The sequence below is a fragment of the Silurus aristotelis genome, assembly GCF_946808225.1.
Source record: "Silurus aristotelis genome assembly, chromosome: 28".
NCBI classification, from domain to species: Eukaryota; Metazoa; Chordata; class Actinopteri; order Siluriformes; family Siluridae; genus Silurus; species Silurus aristotelis.
This window is the reverse complement of record NC_139601.1, coordinates 3,038,196-3,061,812: the sequence shown is the minus strand read 5'-3', so window position 1 is coordinate 3,061,812 and position 23,617 is coordinate 3,038,196. Positions and strand designations below refer to the sequence as shown.

The following is a 23,617-nucleotide window of genomic DNA, read 5'->3' as shown; positions in this document are numbered from 1 at the left end:
CAGCTAACGTGTCCTGAAATCGTCCCATATAGGATGAGATTAGGTCATTTCCATGTAAATATAACTTAAACCGTTTACAGCACCTCTGGCCACAGCTGTTCTAAAATAAGAACATAGTTAGGGGTTACATGTGTCCAAGGTTATGTGCTGCGGAACTCCATAAGGGGGTTTCCTCTGGGTACTGCAGTTTTGTCCGTAAAAGATTCATGCAAAACTGTGCAGCTAAATTCTAGAGTTATAGTGAATGTGTGTGCATGGTGTCACAATGGACTGAGGTCCCATCCTGGGTGTGTTCCCAGTGTTCCAAGGGACAGGTTTTGGGTTCAACATGAGCCTGAGCAGGAAAAAGCACTGAAGATGAATGAATGGATGAATGAATGCCCTGATGTAACCCACTTTCATGTGCAAATGATGACACTGCCTTCATCAATGGCTTTTATCACCTCTTCTGCGCATGCGCATTCCCTAGTTTCAAGTAGGGACGGTTTTTTTTTTTGTTTTTTTTTTACACTCACCAGGCCGGAACAGAGGCTGATGACGGCGGCGTGTCCCGTTTCTCCGTTCACGTGTCCTTTATAAAAACAGTGTTGATACACGGTTTCCTCGTCGTTCTCCTCCTCCTGCTGGCGCGTCCAGTTGGTCGCTCCAAGGACCGACACGGTGTAGAGCGGCGCGATAAATCCCGTCTCGAGCGTCAGGTTCAGGTGATAGTCCCGACCGAAGACCGAGAGTCTGTAGTGCACGTGCTCGGATTCCCAGTGGTCCTGCTCCGTCTCGCGCTTTCTGCGTTTGAAGTGCGCGCTCGCGGGCAGAGCGTCCCCGGCCTCGCTCACTCGGATGGGCGTCACAAGCGCTCCGGAGTGCGCCGGTGATGTGGCTGTGAACGAGTGAGAAGAGCAGGCTTTCCTTTACCAGGCTGATTTCCACTTTTGACATGCACGAGCGATCTAATGGCAACTTCTCAACCCTCTCACACCTTTGGATTGTATCTACATTAAATGCGTATTTTTCTAAATGTAAATGCATGCATCTGAACTATAAGACTTACTACATACATGCATCATATGCAATTGCGGTGTGACAAAAGAGAAATCCCTAAATGCATCCTGATGTTTCATGGTGCATTGAAAAAAAAAAATCATATTGTAACCAAAGCATGCAATCGTAACGCTGATGCATGCTCAAGCCAAACTTTTATATGATTTCTTATCACGTGCACGACTAAAAATTCATTCATTCTCTATTTTACTAGGTGGAGCGCGCGCCGCGATCTAACGGGAAGCCGAAAATGAATGACAACTTGGAAAAAAAAAAGTTTCCTTTACCTTTCCTCGAGCGTGCAGGAGATCCGTTCGTAAAGTCTGGAAGTAAGATGAACAATCCCAGACCCCAGAGATAAGCGTGCATGATTAATCTGCGAAAAAAAAAGAAGAAAACCCACGAAAAAGTTCGCGCGCGAGGAAAATCCACGAATAGAATAGTCTCCTTTTTTTTACGCGTTTTTCCACGCGTGTGCGGATGACATGGTCGCGAGCGTGCGCCGGGGGTTCCGCGAGCTCGGTCTGAGTTCTTGGCGAACTTGAAGAAACGTAGCCTATTAAAGGGTGCGAGAGAGGAAAGAGGGAGGGAGGGAGGTTCGAGGATGGAAGAGGAGGAGAAGGAGGATGGAGGAGGGTGTGGATGTGAGTGGAGACACGGTTCAATACTACTGTGAGAAAAAATAAAGAAGGAAGAGGGTGGAGGATTTTTTGAGTACAGGTGTCGCTTGGATTCTTCTCTTCATATCAAAGATGCAACTACCAGATACCAGATCTCCAAACATGACCAGATACTTACAGGTTACAGCTTTATAACAAACAACTTAGAAAAAATAGCTGTTTGGAACATAGGTTAGGAGAAACACCTGAGATGGGAAGGCTGGGAAACATAACAGTAGTCCAATAAATCTCTAATGGAAATGAAAATAACAGGTTGTGTTCATGGTGTACTGGTGTGTATTGTGATTGGTATTAAAACATCAAGAAATAAGTAAATAACCAAGGATTTTTATAGTTTTTAGGCAAAACTGTTTTGTCCTGTTGTTGTTTACTTGCCATTAACAAATAAATGAATGTGCATAAATGTGGACCTTTGTGGAAAGTTTGAAACCTTGATTTGCAATCCATTGCACTCACACCTATACTAATAAAATGCTTCAGGAGGTTGTCATGAAGCACATAAAGACCCTGCTGCCCTCCTCAATTGACCAACTATAGTTTGCGTATCAATCAGTTTCACTGATGATGTCATTCGAGACGGGCGAAAAAAGCCCAGCTCTCATCACATATCCTCTCCCCATTATACAGAGGGACTATAGAAAGCATCCTGATTGGCTACATCATTGCCATCGCCTGCAACTACATCAGATTTTAATACTATACAGCAGAAGACTTTTGTGAAATAAAAACACACAATTATAACATTTTCCAATACAGTGCTTTTAGATTCTCAATTCTGGTTCATCACATACCCTCACCTTTAGTTTATCAGGTTTTTCGTGCACCTGTAATAATATGATTGATTACAAACCACAATCAAGTGGCACATAAATATCTAGGAAATAATGTATAATAAATAGGAAATTACACAAAAATGTTTATTTATTTACCATTATTAAGAAAGGTGTCCGAGCTCAGAGTGTGACACAGGAAGAGTCTTCGTGTTTTCTCAAGGACATGAAGGCTGTGTATTTTGTTGTCTTAGAGAAGAGAAATATGCCGTTAGAATATCTTAAAGACATTTTATAATTTCAATGAAACAATAAATGGATAAAACTTACCATTATGACTTCAGTCTTGGGAAAATCGCTGTCGTGTCACTCGAATACACCACATTGGATTGTGAAAGAGACAACTTTCAGCGGTCCCAGTAGTGACCCCATTAGCGATTATTTGCTTAACTAGTTGCCTTGTCATGTTTTATTCCTTACACATCACAAGATTTTTTGCTCTTTTATTGACGGATCGACCACTAGGCGACAATTAAGGAGATTATTGTAACTGGTAAAGCATATACAAATGCTTTGAAGTTTACAAAATGGATAAAACGTGCTGGAAAAGGCCTGGTTTATCAGTAATTATGGGGGGTAGGATGTATGTGCTACACAAAACAAGCTGTAAAAGCGCTTGTACCGCTCTTCAAAGAAAAAAAAACCCAAATATGTGATGTATGTTATTTATCCTCCAGCAACATAACTAAGTAAAATGTTTTCACATGTGAACGCCGCCGCTGATCGTCTTCCATATATAGTTTTTGTTTCAGGTGAACAATCGCATCCTGGGGCATGCTTTGGCTCCCACGAGAGCTCGCTTTGATATCAGCAGCGTCTCTGGTAGATGCACACAATACACACACTTGTGCACACACAGTCGTAAAAGTTCCCAGAAGTGCCCCTTAACTCTCATTATCTGCTGGGTGAAGTATTATGCACTAAAACCATTGGCTTACATTAAAGACGTAAACGAATGAGAATGGGGGAGTCTTTAGGTACTAGGAATGAAGTTTGTGATCGACACTATGCATCTGTGAAATGTGTAAAGACTATATTTTCCACAAACTATTACAAATAAATTATTTACCGCCTTTTGAGGCAACGTTTAGCTGCATTCCCATCATCCGTTTAATAGATTCTGGTTCTCTTGACATCGTTGTGTTTGACGTGTTTAATGAGGGGGCTTTTGAAAGGCTTTGACACTCTTTCTTTAAAGCTTCGAGCAAGCAACAATAGTGCACACACAGCCCAGTACATGCTGGAACTACTTTATGTCGTGTTTTGGCTATGATTTCATTTTTTTAAGTTTTAAGATCACCATTTTGTACTTTTGCAGAAGAAATATTCCCATTTGAGAGGGTCTACTACATTTCTTTACACCATAGAAATGTTTCATTCTGCATTCTGAGATTATATTTATATACACTATATAAACAAAAGTTTGTAGACAACTGACTATAAGATTCCTACGTGCCATTTGAACAACCCATTCCACATTTCGTCATTAGCCTTTTTGCTCTTATAATAACCTCCACTCTTCTGGGAAGATGTTCCACTACAATTTGGATTGCGCTTGAAGAGATTCATTCAGTCACAAGAAGTCAGGTTCTGATGTAGGTGAGGTGAGGAGGCCTGGAGTGCAGTCAGTACTCTAATTTATCCCAAAGCTGTTCAATAGGATTAAGGTCAGAGCTCTATAGCAGACCACTAGACCACAAGATCTTCCACACACTTCCAATCCAAGTAATGCAGATGTTCATGCAGCTGGCTTTGTGCAAAGGGGCATTGTCATGCTGGAACAGGTTTGGCTCTTCTAGTTCAATCGAAAGGGAAAGTTTCATGCTACAACTGTACATCCAACACCATAGGGAGAAAATACATATGGCTGGAAATGTCAGTTGTCCCAATACTTTTTTCCAAAGAATGTATTTTAATGAAGGAAATGTTATTTTATAAATAATAAAATCTATGTGTAAAGTGGTTTTATAACATTGATGGAAGAAGTTTCCCAGTGTCAGCACTGTGCTCTCTGAGGTAACGCCTCATAACACATACAACACATTATAACTAGTTTAAATGTAACTTCTGCTACCTAATGTAAATATTAAAGGTTAAAAATGGATGATTGGTTCTCCTTAATGCACAAATATGAAGACTGAGGCGCAAACAGAACAAAAACATTATGGAAATTGTAGATGTGAAGGTTACAAAAGGTAAAGAGGTGCTAAGAGTAGGTGGTATCTCGGTGGTGTTGATTTCAAATCTTAGCACCATCAAGCTGTCACTTTTGGGCCCCCCGATCAAGGCCCTTAATCCTCATGAATGACATAATTGTGAGTCGTGCTGGATAAGCACGTCTGCCAAACAGGAAGGAGTCTCCAGTGTCAGTGCATTGTAAAAGTGTATATGACGAATCATTTTACATTTTCCAATTTCTCAGCTTGTGTTGGTTTCATTAGTAGGACTGTAGTATAAAAGCAATAAAACATGTCCGTGTGCTGTTATTGGAAAATGTTCAACTTCTATTGCTAAGAGTAATGTCTTTCTTTTTTCCAGACTATTTTAGATAGTATTTAATGAAGGGCTTTGCAATGCAGCTGTTTTTGCCCATCTCTTTGAACATCTGAATGTGGTACCACCAGATGAGTCACATTTTTACTGACCACTGTAACATGGTGTTCCTAAGAGCATAGCTTGCCTTTGCATCTAAAAGTTTGCTGAATGAGCAATTCCAAAGCGAGGGGGTGTGTGTGCTTGTTGAGGGGGGGGATTTCTGTGACTCTGGTTCTGATCATGTATCCCGAGTGACCTCATGTCTGTGTAAACTTCACTTCCCCTCAAGTCTGATGAGTGCAGATAAGGAGCAGAAAGCTTGAACAGGACTGTGCAAGTTGGCCCATATTTTCAAAGCGCAGAGGGACAATTTGCCAGGCTTTTAAAGCGCCGATGGCCAAAAGCTTTTCTCGGAGTCACCCCGTGAGCTCTCATAAGGACCAAGCCATCGTCACGTAATCGTGATTTTTGAAACGGGGTGCTGTGCGTCAGAGCAGGGCTGGTTGTAGTTAACACTGAGGAAGGGGATAATTGTGTTTATGTTGATGCCTTTAGTTGATTTAATGCTCAATGGATTGGCAGTATAACTTCATTTGAACACACTTTACTTCAACCCAGACCAGACCGCTTGGACACTTTTTTAATAGATATTATTTGATGGCCGGGTTATGGGGCAACACATCCTTTGCTTTGGTCAGACATATGCATCCCATAATCCACATACTGGCCATTAAGTCTTGGGTGGTCTGTCCAACAGGACAAATTCACACAACAATATATATATTTTTCTAAGGATCAAATCCTTAAACCAGATGACTGTAACTTTGTTGCAAGCCATTTGAATTAAAGCACTTGTTCTTGGAAGAGAGTATTCTCTTTGCTTAAGGGCAAAGGGTGAATGGGTGTGTGTGGGTTTGGGAAGCAGTGTATGTGATTGCAGTGATAGAGTAATCATGTTCCTGTGAGTTTGATAACTCAGCCTGAGAACGACCCATTTCATAGCAAAAGTTAGCAATAATTGGGGCATTCGGTGCCATTGCCCAAGGGGTATGAGCAAGAATAACACCCTTTGGTAAAAACACAAGGCAAAGAATAATTATTATGCCTGCATTAGCTGAAATCATACTGAGTATTGCAGTTTTTCTGAGTCACTTTACCCTCCTACCATCAGGGAAACAGTTCCGAAGCATTCGGGCCCTCACAACAAGACAAATTTTCCCGCAAGCCATCAGGCTCCTCAACAAACATCTGAACTGAACTCTTCTCACACACACGCACACACTCACACACACACTTACACACAACTGTGTGGCTGATCTGTACAACCGGACTCAACACACATACACTTCGCACACCCAGGTTTCAGCACCATTCACACCTTTCATTGTCGCAAAATGTTTACATGCCGTTTGTTGCTGATCTTCCGGGACTTGCTCTCTTTGCACAGTATTCTGTCCAAATCCTTTGGTCACTGATCACTTTATTTTGATTGCTGCTATTCTAGAATTGCACAATTCTGTTTACATTTCTCTGTTTACATTTTTCTGCTACTGTGCACCTTATTCTGTCACGACAGGTTTTACTGGCGGAGCTATTGTTGTTTTTATTTTTATTTTTATATTTTGTGTATTGTGTATTGTCCTGCACTGTCCTGTGTCGTCTTGCACTGTCCTGTGTTGTCTTGCACTGTCTTGTGTTGTCTTTTGCACTGTTTGCACCAGTGGCACACATGCACTTTATGTGGTGAGGATCTTAGTTCCTGGCTCTGTGTTCTTCTGTTCTGTGACTGTTGTTTACTGTTGTTTTATGTTGTTTTATGTAGCACCTGGGTTCAGGAGGAACTTTGTCTCATTTCACTGTGTACTGCATCAGCTATATATGGTTGAAATGACAATAAAAGCTTCTTGACTTGGCTTTGGCGCATTTCTCGAACTGCAAAGCAGTAAAACACAATTTGTACAAACATATTGGATTTCTTGCAAAAGCCTGAACTTTTCTCAAAATAATTACTTCATCTCTCAAAAGTAATTTTTGTGTGAATGAACATCTCATTCCCATCAGAATGAAAAGTCCCTTTGTTATTCTTCACAAGGTTGTGTTGTCAGTATGACGCTGCACAGTTTCAGGATTTCTTGATTATAAACGATGGTTTGGATCACAGTGACTGAAAATGCACAAAATTTGATTTCCGTCTGCATCTATGAATTTCAGCAGCACAAATGTATTTATTTGATTTGATTTATATTGATTGCACAATATTGTCAATATATTGACTGTACAAGTGTTTCTTAGTTGTTCATCCATTTTTGCTCATCCATTTTTGCTCAACCATTTTGCATTCAATGACAATGAGCTGATGCTGAGATGTTTTTTGGGGGTTAAAACAAAAGATGTTCCTATGATGAGCACAAATGACTAAATGATGTGGAGGTTGAACAAGTAGTTTTTCATTTCTGATCTTTACTTTAAGGTTGGCTTAGTAATGCATTGGGTTCCCCCTGCTCCAGTGTCTGTGGTTTGATTTTGAGTTTCCTGGTCTGGGCACACTGGCTTTCATACGTCTTCTCTAGACCTGGGATCTGCTTGTACCCTGACCAAGGTAAATCTCTAACAATTATTTGATTATTAGTTTTTACCCCAAAGAGCTGGTGTCACTTCAGGTCCTCATGTCATTCACAAAATAGCCACAGCTGCTAATCATTTGAAAACAAATATAAATGGATTAAACATGTAGAACCAAGTGTGGCTCCTTAATAATGAATAAAGACGGGCTTATAAAATGCTTCTTCTAAAAAAAGTTTTACTTTTCTCAACCACAATTGTGCTGAGATGCTTTTAGGAAACATCTAGATTATATCTTAAATTTGAGTGGTTTAGAAGAACAATGTTTCTACTATTCCCAGCTTGTGATCTTGGTTTTTGATGTCACCAGTCTGGTCTCCAAACTCTACACAACACAGCTGTTTGGGGTCTTTTCCAAAACCAGACACATCTTAACCTCCCAACCAGCCCAAAAACAAAAAATCACTGGAACTGCAACGTCGGACAAACAGGGATCCGTCAAGAATTATACACAAAGATTAGAGTGAGGACACGGTAACTCGCGAATGTGTGCAAAGTTTCAAACGATAACCTTCAAATTCTTTCTTTCTCAAACCGTGCACTGCCTCCTCACAGGATGTTTTTTTATTGCGCATCAGCTTTCTGGGAATCTGTCGTCCCTACTACGAATCCCTTAAAAATAATGATGTGTACTTCAGGCTACGGCTGACTCGAGCTAATCACTGTGCACTTAGCCAGGTTCTAGAGGTTGTGTGTTTAAAATAAGAGACTGGTTGGGATTATAGGGTCTGGGGGGTGTGAGAGATATTCTTGGGCACCTTAATGAACAGCGACACCTCTGATTAGGATGAAACCATGATGGATGGTCTGGAAGGAGTTCTGGAGTTCTACAACGGCTAATCAGGGAAGTGGAACCACAAGATAACCAACTTGTCAAATCACTCTTGGTTGATAAAGAAAGCAATAGTGAGGGACATCGTGGTTTCATGAAGCATATGTGTAGAGGAAAGATGAGTTCTGTCCAAGAATACTCTTTACATAAAAACACCTAGTGGCTTTACTTTACTCTAGAGCACCTTCTTAGGGAACACCTGGGGTACTTCTCAACTTCTTTTTATTTCACTACACAGTGTCTTTGTAATGCATCAGCACTTCAGTAGAAGACTCTTGATTTGTTTTCTTGGGTTCCCCGTGGACTAATCCTTCTGTTATTCTTGGCAGTCTTGTGGATCATCAGGAAGCTTTGGGTTTTTTGTTGTCTTACAGATGCTGTAGCAATATACTGAGACATTTCTCTTCTAGGGCATGCATGATGTGAAGCATTTATAACACTAAGAGTTTTACAGATATCCACCTGGCCAAAAAAGCTCAGTGGATTGTTCATATCTGCCCTGTTCCAGCTGCTGCTCAAGTCCTGACCCTATTGATTATAAAATATCAAGTTCAGCCTTGTGGGTCAGGAATCACATCCTGTGGCTGTCACAAAGGGTGACCCAAGAAATGGTAGCCTGATTTACCCTCGAGAAAGGAAAGGAAGCAAGAATTGAAATGCGAGATTTGAAGAATCACATGAAATTATGGCGGATTTGTTAAGATAAAGTGCCATTTTCGTGTATTATATTTAACAAACCTGCAAGAATTTTAACTGCTGCTAACTACCGCATGCATTGTTTGGACCCTGGTAAGTTTTCAAGGTTGCTTCTTGTAAAGTCAACTTTTCTTTCTTACATTTCTGATCCTCTTCAGTGGTTCAAGACAACGTTTTTCTGAAGAAGTTTCAATGGCCTAAGGGCTTTAACACTGGGAGCTTAATGCTTCCATTAAGGCTACTCTTGGTGAACAGGGAGAAGAGGTCAAATAAAAAAACATTTCAAAAATGTCTTTCCAAATTTTCGCACACTCACTATTGGCTAGTTTTTCTCGATCAAAAAGGAAAACAGTGAAGCCATCCTTCCTGCCATGGGAGTGGGGCCAGATATGCGCTCCGAGACCCCCAGTGACAGATGGCTTGCCACATTGGGCAAAACGTGTAGTCTCGTAAAAACAAGCGAAACAGTTTGATCCAATATAAGCTGGAGTTCTAATGAATATTTAAACTGAAAATTCTGTGTTGAAGAGTTTTTAAGATGGAAAATGGAAAGTAAGAGAAAAAAAGAGAAAGCGAGAGAGAGAGAGAGAAGAAATGAGCGAGAAAAAGAAATGCTAAAAATGCACCTCCATCTCTTTCTCCATCTAAGCCTGTAGTGACTATCATATGACTCCAGTGGGATCGGAGATCTCGGCCAAGCTGCTAAACCATATCTCAAAAAGTCAGCCCTGGAATGTATCCAATATTTCAGCTATGAATCCTTACATGCTTAATTTTATCTCACAGATACTTATTGCAAAGAAAAGATCTTTCTCTGAAGTGAACATGTTAGTTATTGTATGTATGTATTGTATGTTATGTGATATTTGCCATTGTCATGCAGAAGTTATCATTGGCACTGGTTTGGGCTTGAGTAGCTTTCTGGTATCCTGGGTTTATCAGGTTTCTTCTTCTTTTTTCAAATTCCTTGCTGGTTGGTGGATTGAATACTCAAAATGGCAGGTAGCTATAGTATTCAATATTCCTGTCTCAAAGCCAACATTCCTGGTAGAGTGTCAGAATCCACAACTTTTTGCATTTCGTAATGCAAATATTTTATACAGCTAAATTCTAATCGATTTCATATTCCTTATAGTTGTTCGTAAAAGTCTCCATAAACCGCATCCTTGAATAGGCCTTTGTGCTGATTAAGCAAGAAATGCTATGTCTTGCTCCAGCCAGCTGGCAGAAGGAAGGACTACAGCGAATTGATGCTGAAACTACAGCTGTGAGAATGAAGAAATTCAGTCTGGTGACTTCTTTTTCTCCCCGTACTTCCCTAAGGCACTGACATTATAGCCACAGATCGTCTGCTGTGAACATTTCTGTTGCCAAAAAGAGGATGCATCAAAATCATTGCAGACATGTAGCAACAATTCCCTCACTGTTAAGACAAAAGTGCATTATTAGGTTCGTTTTGTTACTTAGCTATTTGTAGGAAAGTAATTGTTTACTATAAATACATTAAAACACATGCAAAAAAAAAAAAAAAAACTAAAACTGTAAGTCAATGTTCCTTTCCAAGTATGTTGGATGTAATATACTTGCTTTATAAAAATAACTCTAGAACCCTTACAGGTTCATTTGCTCATATCTGTTGAGAGATCCGTATAGGTTCTGTATAAAACCATAGAATACATTTCTTTAATAAATCCCAATTTTAATCCTAATTTTATGTTAGCAAATAACCCTTTACTATCCAAAGTACCAGTGTTTGGTCCCGCTTGCTAGAGTAAGGAGCATTAACTGGCAAGTGTGTGAGCTATTTTGAGGACATCTATGTGAACACTAGATTTCAGAAGCAGCTGGGTCACTCAGGTCCAGAGGTCAAAGGTTTGCTTAGTGTGAACGTCTGTGGCCTGGGTTTTGTGGAAAGGCTACTTAGGGAAAAAAGATATTTGTGGTGCATCAGTAGTCCCAAAGCGGGACCAATGAATGCAAGCTGAAATTGTGGACTTTGTCTGCTCAAAGAGCTGCTTATTTCGTATGTGGATCATAAGATAATATTGTTCATACAGTAAGTTGATTCCAGACGTCCACTAGAATTGTAAGAAATGCAAGATTAAGAACAAAGTTTCATGTAGGACGTATTAGAAGGTCTAAATATAACAACTTCAGGAAGCCTTGGTTTGTTCATCCAGGGAAACTTTTATATAGAACCCTACATCCAAAGAGAATTCGAGGAACCTTTTACTTCTATTGAAAGAGTGCAACGATGACATCGTGTAGTTAGTTCGTTTATCAAGAACCCTTCAAAATCTTTGTTGAAAAGCTTTCTGACATTAATTAAGGAGAATAGGTGGAAACTTAAGGTAGAAAGTTAACTGGTTACTCTCCAAAGGAATGTTTGTTTTAAGGAATGCTTTGACATTTGAGAATACGACAAAGGCTCCCAGTAGTACCTCTTTAGACAGTTCAGGTTTGAGAATCCTTTTTCATATAAAATTGTACATAAGAGGGTTTTCAGCTGATCTGGTAACCACCCAGAGAACTTTTTCAGGAGCCTTTTTTTTCTTCCATGACAAACACACAAGTTGCTTTTTTCTATTAAATTACTGCCCATTAAAGTCCTTGGGGAACGTCCTTCAGTCTTTGTTCAGACAGCCGGTTGTTTGAAGATGGCCAGTGACTCAGCTTTTCAGCTCGCCAGAGGAAGTGCATTCCACCACCTGGCTGTTTTATAAGGAAAATCTTATTGCTTCTAACAGTATAAGTATAAGATCAGGTAATTAATCTTTGAAAGAAAAAAAAAGGTAATTATCAGCAAGTTCCACAATCAACTAACGATGCTCTAATGACAGAAGAAAAAACCTGTCACACAGCTGCCTCCACATCAACCAACCCACTATTAGGAAGTGGTTTCTTTTTATATACTAAGAATCTTGTAGTTATATGCTATTGTCTGATTTGTACTGTGAAATTGCCATCTTCCCTTGAGATCTTCTTTCTGTCCTCCAAACTCCAGAGCCGAAAACAGCAAAATCTCATCCGACTCGGATTCCGAGTTCAGGCTTTATTTCAGTCGTTTTCACGAGACCACAATCTCCCTTTGTAGTTTGTATACCCCAATGCTGCCTCGCATCTCTTCTGCGTCTGCGGTTTCTTCCATCTGCACAAGCTTTTCAACTTCCACCCCAGACAAATTCGGACCGATACACGATATAGTCGTATTTCCGCAATAAATGCTGGTTTCTGCTAAATTTGACAACACATCATTTGTCAAAGGAACAAATGGGACTCCATCGCACACAAAGCTGAAATTAGAGCCCTTTCGCGTCTGGTGCGTAACGATATGAAGGACTTTATTCCTGTGGGCTGAATTCTGACGATTTTGGATGATCCCACTTGGACACAATGAAATCTTGCGCATGGTTCAGTGGTCATGGATGATGTACATTTGCTCCTGTTGTAATCATAAAGACTTTGCTGTTGTCACAAAACATTTTAGACATAATGAGACAACGCAAAGAAAAATATGACCGAATTCTACATCTGAATGCGAGATAATACACGGATCTGCATACAAGGTTTGTATGACGAAAGTCTGTTTTGAGCAATCAAGTAGAACTTGCGGGGGGGGGGTTCAGATTACGACCAGAAACACACCTTTGCTACTATAGAATCGACATGACTCCTGGACCAACTTGTGTTCTTTTAACTGTTTAACTCTTTCGTAAATTTTCTCTGACTGTATGTTTCGCCGTGTATATACCACATGCACATTGTAGTGTTTCATAATGACGGCATGCTCATACCATAGAGAAAATGGTGTTCAGGGTTCTGGTTCCTTGCAAGTGTTCTGGGTGTCTCAGTTTTTTTTTTTTTTTTTTTTTACCAATGCAGTATATTATACATCCAAGCTGCCTTTTTTTTGTACTTAAACATGCTCTACAAATGAATTGAAAGAGCTAATTGTCTTTCTAAACAGGAGGGAGCAAAAGCCCTGACCCCAAAGGAAGCTCCAGATGCTGATTAAAGACCAAAGGAAAGGAAATGTTGTCCGATTACGTGTCCTTATCAAAAGGACCGAGGGGATCTCCTCAGGCAACATGGTACAGGACAATAGGATGTTAATAAGCTTAAAGATCTCCCTTCTCCCTCTTTGATGCTGACTAGAATAAACGTTTCTTTTGAGGCTTCACAGAAGAACTGAAGCAACTCGAAAGTGTTGAAGGTGTTCGGTTCACTTCTTGCAGCCGTGTTTGACTTCCTCGATTTTGGTGCCTTAACCAATCACACGAACGAACAAAATCACCAGAGTTCAATACAAACAGACTAAAGGCTGCAAACTGTATGACACATTTTAATTGCATGGCACTTTTAATGTCCGTGCCAAATGCAAATGAGTCGGACAGAATCGCTAATCTCCTAACCCAGAGGTGCTATTTGCCCTTTAGACACACACTCCTGATGAGCTGTGATCTGGTTTCTGTCCCTAAATTATACACCCTATCATTTTGTTATACCTAGGCTCGAACTGGGAGAAACTGGATGACCGAAGCACAACAAAAGCAGATGAAATGGGAGGCCGGCTCCTTTTGTCTTTCTAAAAGCGGCGTTTTGTTTTTACTGCTCATATTTTTGGATCACTCTGATGTTTTTTTCCAAGCTTTCAACAACCGGATTGCTTTTCTGTCTAAATGTTTTACCCCCAGAGAACACAAAGCACTTTTTGCCATGTCAGAAAGAAAGAAAGCAGGATTTCAGATCCGAACATGAGTTACGGAGACCGCCACGATTTCCTTGGGAATTAGCGCAGTTTTCCCGTTAGGCCGCTTCCTTGCCAAGTACTAATGTCCGAATCGTCAAGTCATGACCTCATGTTTGCTACATAGAATGAGAACTAGCTCTTCAGGATTTGAAGAAGAGGATTTAAGACGTTTTAAATCCTATTGAGATATTAAAAAGCTACCTTTCTGTCTTTCTTTTAAAAATATTGTATGTTGCATTGATTAAGCATGTAGCAGTGTTGGGGGTTGTGGGTACTAGTAACTAATCTACAAACCTTATATTTTTGTGGTAGCTCAGTGGTTAAGATGTTCAACTTCTGATTAGAAGGTTGTGAGTTTAAATCCTAAACACACCAAGTTCCTAGTGCTGGGCCCTGGAGCAAGGCCCTTAACTGCTCAATTCTACTCAAAAAATCTACTCAAGTCCAAGTAAAAAAAAAAGCACCTCACCTGTGTTCTGAGCTGCACGGCATCGGGAGAGAAAACTTCCATCGGGTGATTTTTAAACGCACGACGATGCCAAAACTCCCGAGAGAAATAGTTGTGAAAGGAAGGAGGAAGACAGTGATCAATGACTTTCTTAGTAGGCTACTGTTTAGATATAAGCCGTTGTAACGTGTTGAGTCTGGGTGAAGGGAGAGCTCGCTTCTGGCATGCTATTCCCAAAATACCGCTATGCTCCCAAAGGAAGCGCAACATATTTCACCCGTTACACCGCGTGTAGCGTGTCTTTCGTTAAAGCCTGTGTAAAGTACATTAGTGTAGACACCTGCGGCTTATAGACAGGTGCGGCTTATTTATGTTCAAAATAAAAATATTTGTAAAATTCAGTGGGTGCGGCTTATATATGGGTGCGCTTTATAGTCCGGAAATTACGGTAAGTACAATACTTCAAGCTAAACATACTTAAGTGCAAAATTACAGATTTCAAAAACTACTTAGAAGTACACAAAAAATCTACACAATTACAGTCATGCGAGTAAATGTAATGTGTGGCAGAAGCATCAACCTTCAGAATTTGCAAACTCTTACCACTTAGAACACGCGTTTCATGTTTTTACATATTTTGCCAAAAGTGTCCACGCTAATGGAAATTTGGGAACTGATTCTATTTATTTACTTTAATCCCAGCCATTATTTTCCAGAGTGACATCTGGAAGTGGCTCGGATTTGGCACAGTTATCGATTGCGGAGAGCCCTTCCGCTACAAAACCATATGAGTTTTGAATTTGTTCTCTCCCATACTACATTCTACAAGAATCCAAGAATATGCAAATAGTTTTAATATATCCCAATCTCTAATTAGGATTAATCGCGGGATTAGCCTGAGGTACCGTGACCTTTTCCTCGAGTCCTTTTAACAAAACTCATTTTAAATTGGTTTACGAGCTTGGTTCTTTCTCCTTACAGTAGTGACTCACGAGTCATAAATGGGCAACAGATGAGACTCTGCTGCGTTGGAGCGTTAAACGAGTGCAGAACCTGAGCAATTTCAGGTGGAATCTTTTCCATAGCAAACTTAATAATTCCATGAGTCTTTTGCTTTGCTCATCAGAATGTACCAGATGGAGAACAAGTAAATTAGACTGTTTGGAAGCTTCTCGGAAGATGTGCTCGTGGCAAAGAAAAGGAAGAAAATGGGTATTTCTTTTTACTATTATATGAACAAACAATATTATTACGATTCATGAAATGATGTCACTTTTATCTTCATAGAAGGTGATTCCTGATGGATCAAACCAAGCACCAAGTATGAATCATAGTGTATGGATAGGAGGGATGGGTATGAAGAACCTTTTACTTACTTCCAAAGATTTCTTAACATTTCTTTAATCTCTTGGTCTAATTAATGAAGTGACAACATGAAGAAAACACATGAGCCCTGGAAGTCTTTTATTTATAGCCTTTTATTTAATCCATGAATGTTTTGCATTAACAGGTAACTGCAACCATCATAGTGCTGGTTCAACAAAAGAATGAATTCTGTTTCAGCTTTTCTGAGAATTTTCAGATGGAAATAAAAACCCACAATCCATGAACTTCCTCCAGAATCCCGAGTTTCCATTGCACTCTGTTTAAAACTCAATCATACAATTGTAGATCTAAGACATTTGGAAGAGGTACAATAAATTAAGAGAGACTTTCGATGCAAATCCTTAGGGGCCCAAAGGTTTCCAAACTGTATTTGTTGATGTAACTTGCAGGTGAGTTCTCAAGGGGAAAGGAGGACTATGGTTTGAAAGAATCACTGATTACATGTTGAAACCGACCAAAAAAAAAGATCTGTAGCTATATGTTCTACACTTATGCCAAAAAAGATTCAGGTTTATCATCAGAGGATTATCATCAGATTTTCTCCATTTCTAATTGCAACCGATTCCTGTTTTTGTACCATTTCCTAGTAGAACATTTGGCAATTTCCAGATACACATACAGAGGAATGGATCATATTGATGCTTTTCGCTGTTTGTTCTCACCAGCTCTTTTCCTTGTGAATCCGAACTCATTCCTGGAACAACCTTCCCGGTTGTCCTGATTTCTTTAAGTAAAGCTGAAGATTCAATTTAACGTTGTCTTGGGTTTTGTCCAAATGTATCTTCAGTGTGGAGTCGCTCTCCGAGGTGCATGTTTATCCATTGCCTAAGAAAAATGAAATCCTCTATTCCTTTTAATTTGACCAGACGCCACGGTCGGTCTGTTGGGTTTGGACGGAGAACATAAGCCGTGCGTGTGACTTACGAGACCTCAGACGTTGCAGAAACCGTGGGCTTTTTTTTCTAAACTACTTCACTGACTGAGCTCCAATTGCATTAATCACCAGCAAGGATAACACCAGACCCATGGTCCGTGGCAGACAGAAATACATGAATTATTATCTATAACCGAGGGGGAAAAGTAGCATAACACTTGGCTTGCCTGCAGAAAACAAAATCTTGCCATAATTGTAAAATGATAAGAGTTTGGCTGATATAGGAAGGGAAAGATGTATTATGACTTTGAGAGTGAGACCAGGCCGTGTCTAGAGAAAGCCACGCTCGCTAGAGGGGATCCTGCTCGAGCGGTTGTTTAACAGCCGTGCCATCTGAAAGAATAGATACAGCTGTGTGTCCTGTTTTACATTTCGGAGGATTTTCCCCAAACATGGTTGAAAAATCCGGCCATTTAGGACTTGACACAGTTTCTAAAAAGGGTTCTATGATTGTTTGGCTGAGGAGAGAAATTCTTGGTCTTCAATGTGCAACACAATACAATTTAATGTACTTTACACGGTAACACTTTTTTTTTCATTATTTATTTAACTTACATAATTAATCATTAAGTTTTCAAGGTTGAACAATGGACTGTGTATTTTGAATGTTTTCCTTGCATAGTGAGGGTCTAATAGGGTCTAATTGTAGCGCTGTATAGTCAGATGTAATTAAAGACTTGAATGGTTCTGTGGGCATGTCTCATTATCTTATATATGTATATATATATGTATTCTGAAAGGCAGGTACTGATGTAGGTAAGGAGACCTGGGATGCAGTCAGCGTTTCAATTTAACCAAAAGCTGTTCAGTATAGCAGGCCACTCAAGATCTTCCTCTCCAAAGCATGTAACTCAGATCTTCAAGGAGCTCACTTTGTGCACAGGAGCATTGCAATGCTGGAACAGGCTTGGGTTTCCAAGCTCAGGAAATACAGAAATGTTATTATAGCGCATCTAAAAACGTCCTGTACAACTTAGGCCTCCAACTTTGTGTTAACAGTTTGGAAAAGAACCACATATAGCAGGAAAATTCAGGTGACCCAATACCTTTAGAAATATAGTGTATATATACATGCACTGATCAGGCATAAGGTGAAGTGAATAACACTGATTATCTCTTTATCATGACACCTGTTAGTGGGTGGGATGAATTAGTCAGCAAGTAAACATTTTGTTGAGTTTGACAAATTGTGATGTCTAGACGACTGGGTCAGAACATATGCAGTGGTCAGTATCTATCAAAATTGTATGTGTATATATATATATATATATATATATATATATATATATATATATATATATATATATATATATATATATATATATATACACACTTATATGATCTGTTTTATTTGGCGACCCCCTTGACCTTCTCCCTCCCTTCCTTCTTTCTGTCCTTCCACATGATAGTGATCTTCTGCTCATCTTTCCTCCTTTCCCCTCCATTGCTCGCACTCGCATCTGCTCAGCTTTCGCCCTTGTCCTCATGCACATGCTCCAAAGTGGAAGGATGTCGATTACGTCCTGTTCGGTCGCTTTGTTTATGGGAGAGTCAGGAACGGCTCCGATACGGACACAGCGTCTAGTCCCTGTGGTCATCGCACCAGCACCCTCCCATCCTGCCCAATGAATAAAAATCAGATTACCCGCTTCAAAAGCAGTTCTGATTATCATACTCCGCTTCAAAACCAGTAGCCGAGGAAATAAACTCCATATTCAGGAGTGTTGGTACAGGAGCGTTTTCTCCTCCTGGCTTTTTATTTCTAAAATCTTTCAATTTGTGTTTATTTTGGTTCAGAGTGCAGGTCACGGAGTGGAAGTGAAATTGGAGCGCTGGATACGGTTCCAGATGTGATGGGTCGCATTTGAGGAAGCACTGCTGCTTGTTTGTGATTAAACACACACACACACACCTTTTCACATCCTTCCCAAGGATAAAACAAGCTTGTGTGTTGTTTAAGCATGAAACGTTTACATTTTAAGTGAATTATTTCATAGATGAGGAACTTTGTTGAATGACCAAATAATGCCCAGTTCTCTTCTTTAAAACGAAGTTCAGATTTTCAATCTTTTACTAGTTTCCTCAACCAGTTCAAGTTTGACCCGTGTGGATGAGTGTGTTTATCTAGAAAAACCAAACAATCAAATTGTGTGTGCAGAAGAACTGTCATAGATCATCAAACATCTATAAACCAGGCAGGAACACGGTCCAAATCAGAACCACATTTAATAAAATAATGTAATATTATGGTTGGAACGACCACAGGAATGCTTGCCGCGACTTTGAAGATTGGACGTCGATGACAAGGTTTGGAGGAGGAGGACAAGGAAGCATGTGAATGTCAGATTGACTTCCTAATTTAATACATTTTTGGAAATCTTTTGGAAAGTCAGCTTTGCCCAACACGTTTTGTATCGATTGGAATCATGTGTGTATTGGCTTGTGTATTTGGTCATCTTTGGTCTCAGGCACCCCAAACCAAAGTATTGCTGAAAGACCTTTAATGTAAAGCTTCAGTGGCTTCTGTTTGGAAGAAAAAACAATTCCTTCTTCTAGCCAAGTGACCCAGATTTCTCCATTCCTTTCAGACCAGATCATATGTAGGATAACACACAACTGTTGATTTTCCTCTGTATACTTTCTATGAAAACTCTTTTAAAAGATTCCTTAAAAGGGATCTACTTGGAATCTTGACTGAATGGGAAGACTTCTTACAGTTCTGCAAAAATGGTTCCACAGAGGAACAAATTTTCAAAAAGAACTCAAACGACTTTTTCCTTGATACATTTTTGTTTTACATTGTCACTTTTGTATCACGTTTCGGTTGCTGCATTAGGTTATGAATTCTTGCACATTCGCTAACTAACGGATATCGCTGCTCCTGCAGCTGTGTACATATTTTTTGCAAGATGCTTTATATAAGAACATCTGCCAAATGACTGAATGTAAACACAATGTAACCACAAGGACATTGGTTTTATGCCATTAAACATCATCCTTTCACTGCTGTTCCAAAGGAATAGATTTTTTTAGTGAGTAAAGACTTCAAGCCATTGAACATCTTGCTTATATAAGCTACTAGATGATAACTCCAGTGGTCAGTGACTTTATCAAGCTGAAGTTACAAGCAGGACATGCAAAGTGCAGGAGCATCCCAGTGGAATTCTGGTAGCCACAGGACTTAATCCGACTACCATCTTTTCCAACATGTCTTCAGTTTTTGTGAAACTAACCTGAGCAGATGTTTTCAAGGATTCCCATAACCAAAATTAACAAGATCTTTTGGAAGAATCACAAGTTTTAAATAATAGACTTTTGTTGCCCAAATGCTGCGTTGTCAGAATCAGAAGTGCTTAGGTCTTTATCTCTGCTTATTTCTGGAGAGCTACAGTACTCTACTGCATCTAGAATAAGACCTGGTGGTGGTGGTGGTGGTGGTGGTGGTGGTGGTGTGGCATGGGGGGGGGGATTGGTTCAGTTTGTCTGGCCTCTCTCTGTCTGTTGGAAAAATTAGGGTATTCGTGTGGAAGGGTCCAAACAGAGCTGTGGAATGACCCGTCTCACTGATCTTCAACCACTTCCTCCTTCTAATCATCTTGACCTTTACTGTTATAAGAGAAAAAAAACCTGGCTCGAAGCCAACCTGTTTTAGTAAGTCAGGCACAGAGTCTACCAGTAACAGGCTAAAATATCTTGGCAAGACTCCATGTGACTTATGTACGTTGTACATCCCCCGGATGTTGGTAGAACATCTTACTACACTTGAGCTACTTCAAAGGAACAGTGATTCAGCAGTGATAGAACATTATGTAGAGTCATAGCAATGTGTTAAATAATTCAGCTGATGAATAATACATCTTTCTATATAATTAAATCATAAGCAAAGCTGTAATGTTACAAATGCTTTGGTTTCCCATATAAAAGAATTTGGTGTTTTTGTCGAAACTCAATTGAAAACCGATGCAGTTTATTAATTTGTTTCAGATTAGCTGTTACTGTTTAGTTCACAATGAGAATCAAAATGTTCCAATTCTGGTGTATTTTTGGGAGCCTTTGAAATCAGATCTAAGTACGAAGAACATCTGCACGTCTCCATGGCACTGGATCTGGTGACTTGATGTATTGTAACAGCTTTTAGTTGCAATGTGATACTATTTTCACATTGAGGTCATTTCATATAGTTCCAAATCACGTCTGATAATGAGTGTGTTGGGTAATGCAGGGGTTGGAGCAAAACTACTAACCTAAAAAGGCAATCTCATGTTTTTTTCCCATCATTGAAGCCCTGCCAGAAACAACTTCCACACCAATCAATGATGTACGATCTGGCAGGGTAATTTATCTTCACAGAATTATTATTTTTTTGACTGATGCTCAACTAATGAGGTCCTGGAGCTATCGATAGTTACTTCAGGCCCCTGCAAAACACGTGTATATTAGCAATGCGCTACACAATTAAATACACACCATAAACTAGCTTACATTTGAGAACAGCATCTAAAACAAAAAATGAACAAAAACACCTCTTTGAGCATCTTTCCTTAGTCAGAAATCTAAATCGGTCTCTGAAAAGACAAGTGCTGTTATGGAGCTGGGATGAAAATGCGAGTTCTTCTCGATGGTCCTCTCAAAGGAGCAAAGTTCTGCGAAGCATTTTTGGTTAGAATGAAACACATGCTGAATGTTCACATCACAGACAATGTTAGCCAGAACATGGGTCAGTATGAAGGAAAATAATCTCGGGAATCCAAGGGTAATGCTTTCGATGATGCTACCACCACTGTGCTTCATTGTGGTGATAAAATATTGTCATCAATTATTTTCATCCTTTTAAACTCCACAGGTAGAAAAGTTTTTCTACAATTTTAGCAGAAGTTTTGCGACAGTGTCTGGGATACGATTATCTACTGAAAGGTTTCTCTCCTTTGAGACATATTTAAGTGTCTAATATGAAAATTTTAGCAGAGTGTATGCCAAACTCATCATAAATAAAGGAAATAATATGCAGAAATGTGCACAGGAGACTGAAACAAAGATTTAAACTACACAGTCAGAGAAACCTCTCTTTTCCCCCTAACGCCTTTCCACTTTAAGGTCAGATGCAGACATGAAGAACAGAGACACGTTTCAAACCAGACATGACCTGACAGAGCAAACTGGTAGAGCCTGAAATGTTGAGCAAATCCAGGCTTTTTTTCCAGATAATAATACAGCAGTGCTTGTCTCCTGGGAAAACACTGGAAGCTTGAAGCAGAAGTATGGCATTAGAAGCATTTTTGCATTTTTGAGCACCTGAAACCTTTTTATACCTACAGTTTATGGCTCCCACTCAAGCATCATGTACAATATCCAGTTCAAATGATTCATTTGTACTTCAATCAAGGAATCAGAAACATCTCGAGCAGTTCATAAATCGAAAAACAATCCGTTTGTTAGCTAGAAATAATAAATGTTTAGATCACGCACGCACGAACGAAGGAAGAAAGTTCAATCAAAGGTGTCGACGCAAGGGTTAGGGTTAGCCAAGCCGCAGCTTTCACACCCCAGCTCTAAAGTTCGTTTTCAAATGACAGATGTAAATCATTTCCATCTTTTTGTCTCACGCATGGCAACCAAAACAAATCCAACTTTTAGCCAACCGCACGTGTTAGCATTGCATCTAGTGCTAACACGATAATTAACGTTCTTTGTTTTCTCTGTCTGTCCAGCTATTTTCCCCAAACAAGAAGATCCTGTTTGTTTCTAAATCTAAGCAAAACCAGATCATGGAATGAGAACCATCTACGAATGAAAGACCAAGCAAGCAGTCAAAGAAGTTACAAGTTAATCTGATTACATTGGAAAATGTTTGGCGTTAGAAAAGTCCTTTTCACTTGCCATGTTCCTGTGATCGAATCTGGTTTTGCGATTAAGAGCAAAGACGTTTAGATAATTAGTCAGAAGGTGGTAAAGTTTAGAGAGTTCATGTCATCCAAACGTCTTTGCTCTCAATCTCTCAAAAGAGAGTTTGACAGACTATGTACCACTCTGTGTGTCTGTCAAAAGTGTGAAAACACTTAGTCTATTATACTTTTTGATACATATGCGTGCTTTTTTTGTTTATTTGCAACAAAAGAACTGGATAGTGAATGACTGGAAGAAGGTTCTGTGGACAGATGAGTCCAAATGTAACATATTTGACAGAAGAATTTATCCAAGATAAGGAACAGGAGAGAAGATGTTAGCTGGACTGCGGCTCTTCAGAACCACCAACCAACAAGAGATGACCCGAAGCATAAGTCTAAGCTCTGTAAGCATTATTTAGAGAGCAAACAATCATCTGGAGTGATATCTATCGTGGAATTGCCTGCCCAGTCACCGCACCTAAATCCTATTGAACTGCTCTGGGATGAACTGGATCATGAACTGGAGAACACCTCTGGCAAGATGTTTTGGCTGAATGTTTGGAGAAACGAACTGTCCAGATGCCAAGAGTGTGTAAAAACTGTTCTTCATGCGAAGGGAGGATTTTTCATTAAAAAATCAAGTTGATCAGCTGGACATTTATAGACTTGTTTGGCCAAAGTAAATACTGTTACATGACCCAGTTTGCTTCTTATAAACAAAAGGAACATTCATGTGTCTTTAAAAAAAAACATAAAAAAATCTTTTTGCTATCAGGCACTGTAGCTAATCTACAATAAGGGTATGGATTTCTTCAGGGTCTTGTCCTGCTTGACAAATCTGCCTGATTTAGTTCCACAATATAACAGTTCACATAATGTTAGAATGATCACAGAGTAGTTAGTTTGTTTAATGTTTTTATAACCTCATTAGCGATAGCGTTGAGATGTTTCGTTTGCTAGCGGAGTTGAGCAAGCTAGTAG

The 23,617-nt window shown here is 39.7% G+C and overlaps 1 protein-coding gene across 1 annotated transcript in view; it reads right to left on the bottom strand.

Moving 5' to 3' along the window:
* Nucleotides 1-1,589, bottom strand: part of adamts9 (ADAM metallopeptidase with thrombospondin type 1 motif, 9) — a 62,020-nt gene extending 60,431 nt beyond the window's left edge. The window contains exons 1-2 of the mRNA XM_083534695.1: nucleotides 1,326-1,589; nucleotides 516-877 (exon numbers count right to left, since the gene is read on the bottom strand). Of these exons, the coding sequence (XP_083390821.1) occupies nucleotides 516-877; nucleotides 1,326-1,407 (444 nt within the window). The 5' untranslated portion in view covers nucleotides 1,408-1,589. The remainder of the gene's footprint in view (nucleotides 1-515; nucleotides 878-1,325) is intronic.
* Between the last annotated feature and the right edge of the window lie 22,028 nt (nucleotides 1,590-23,617).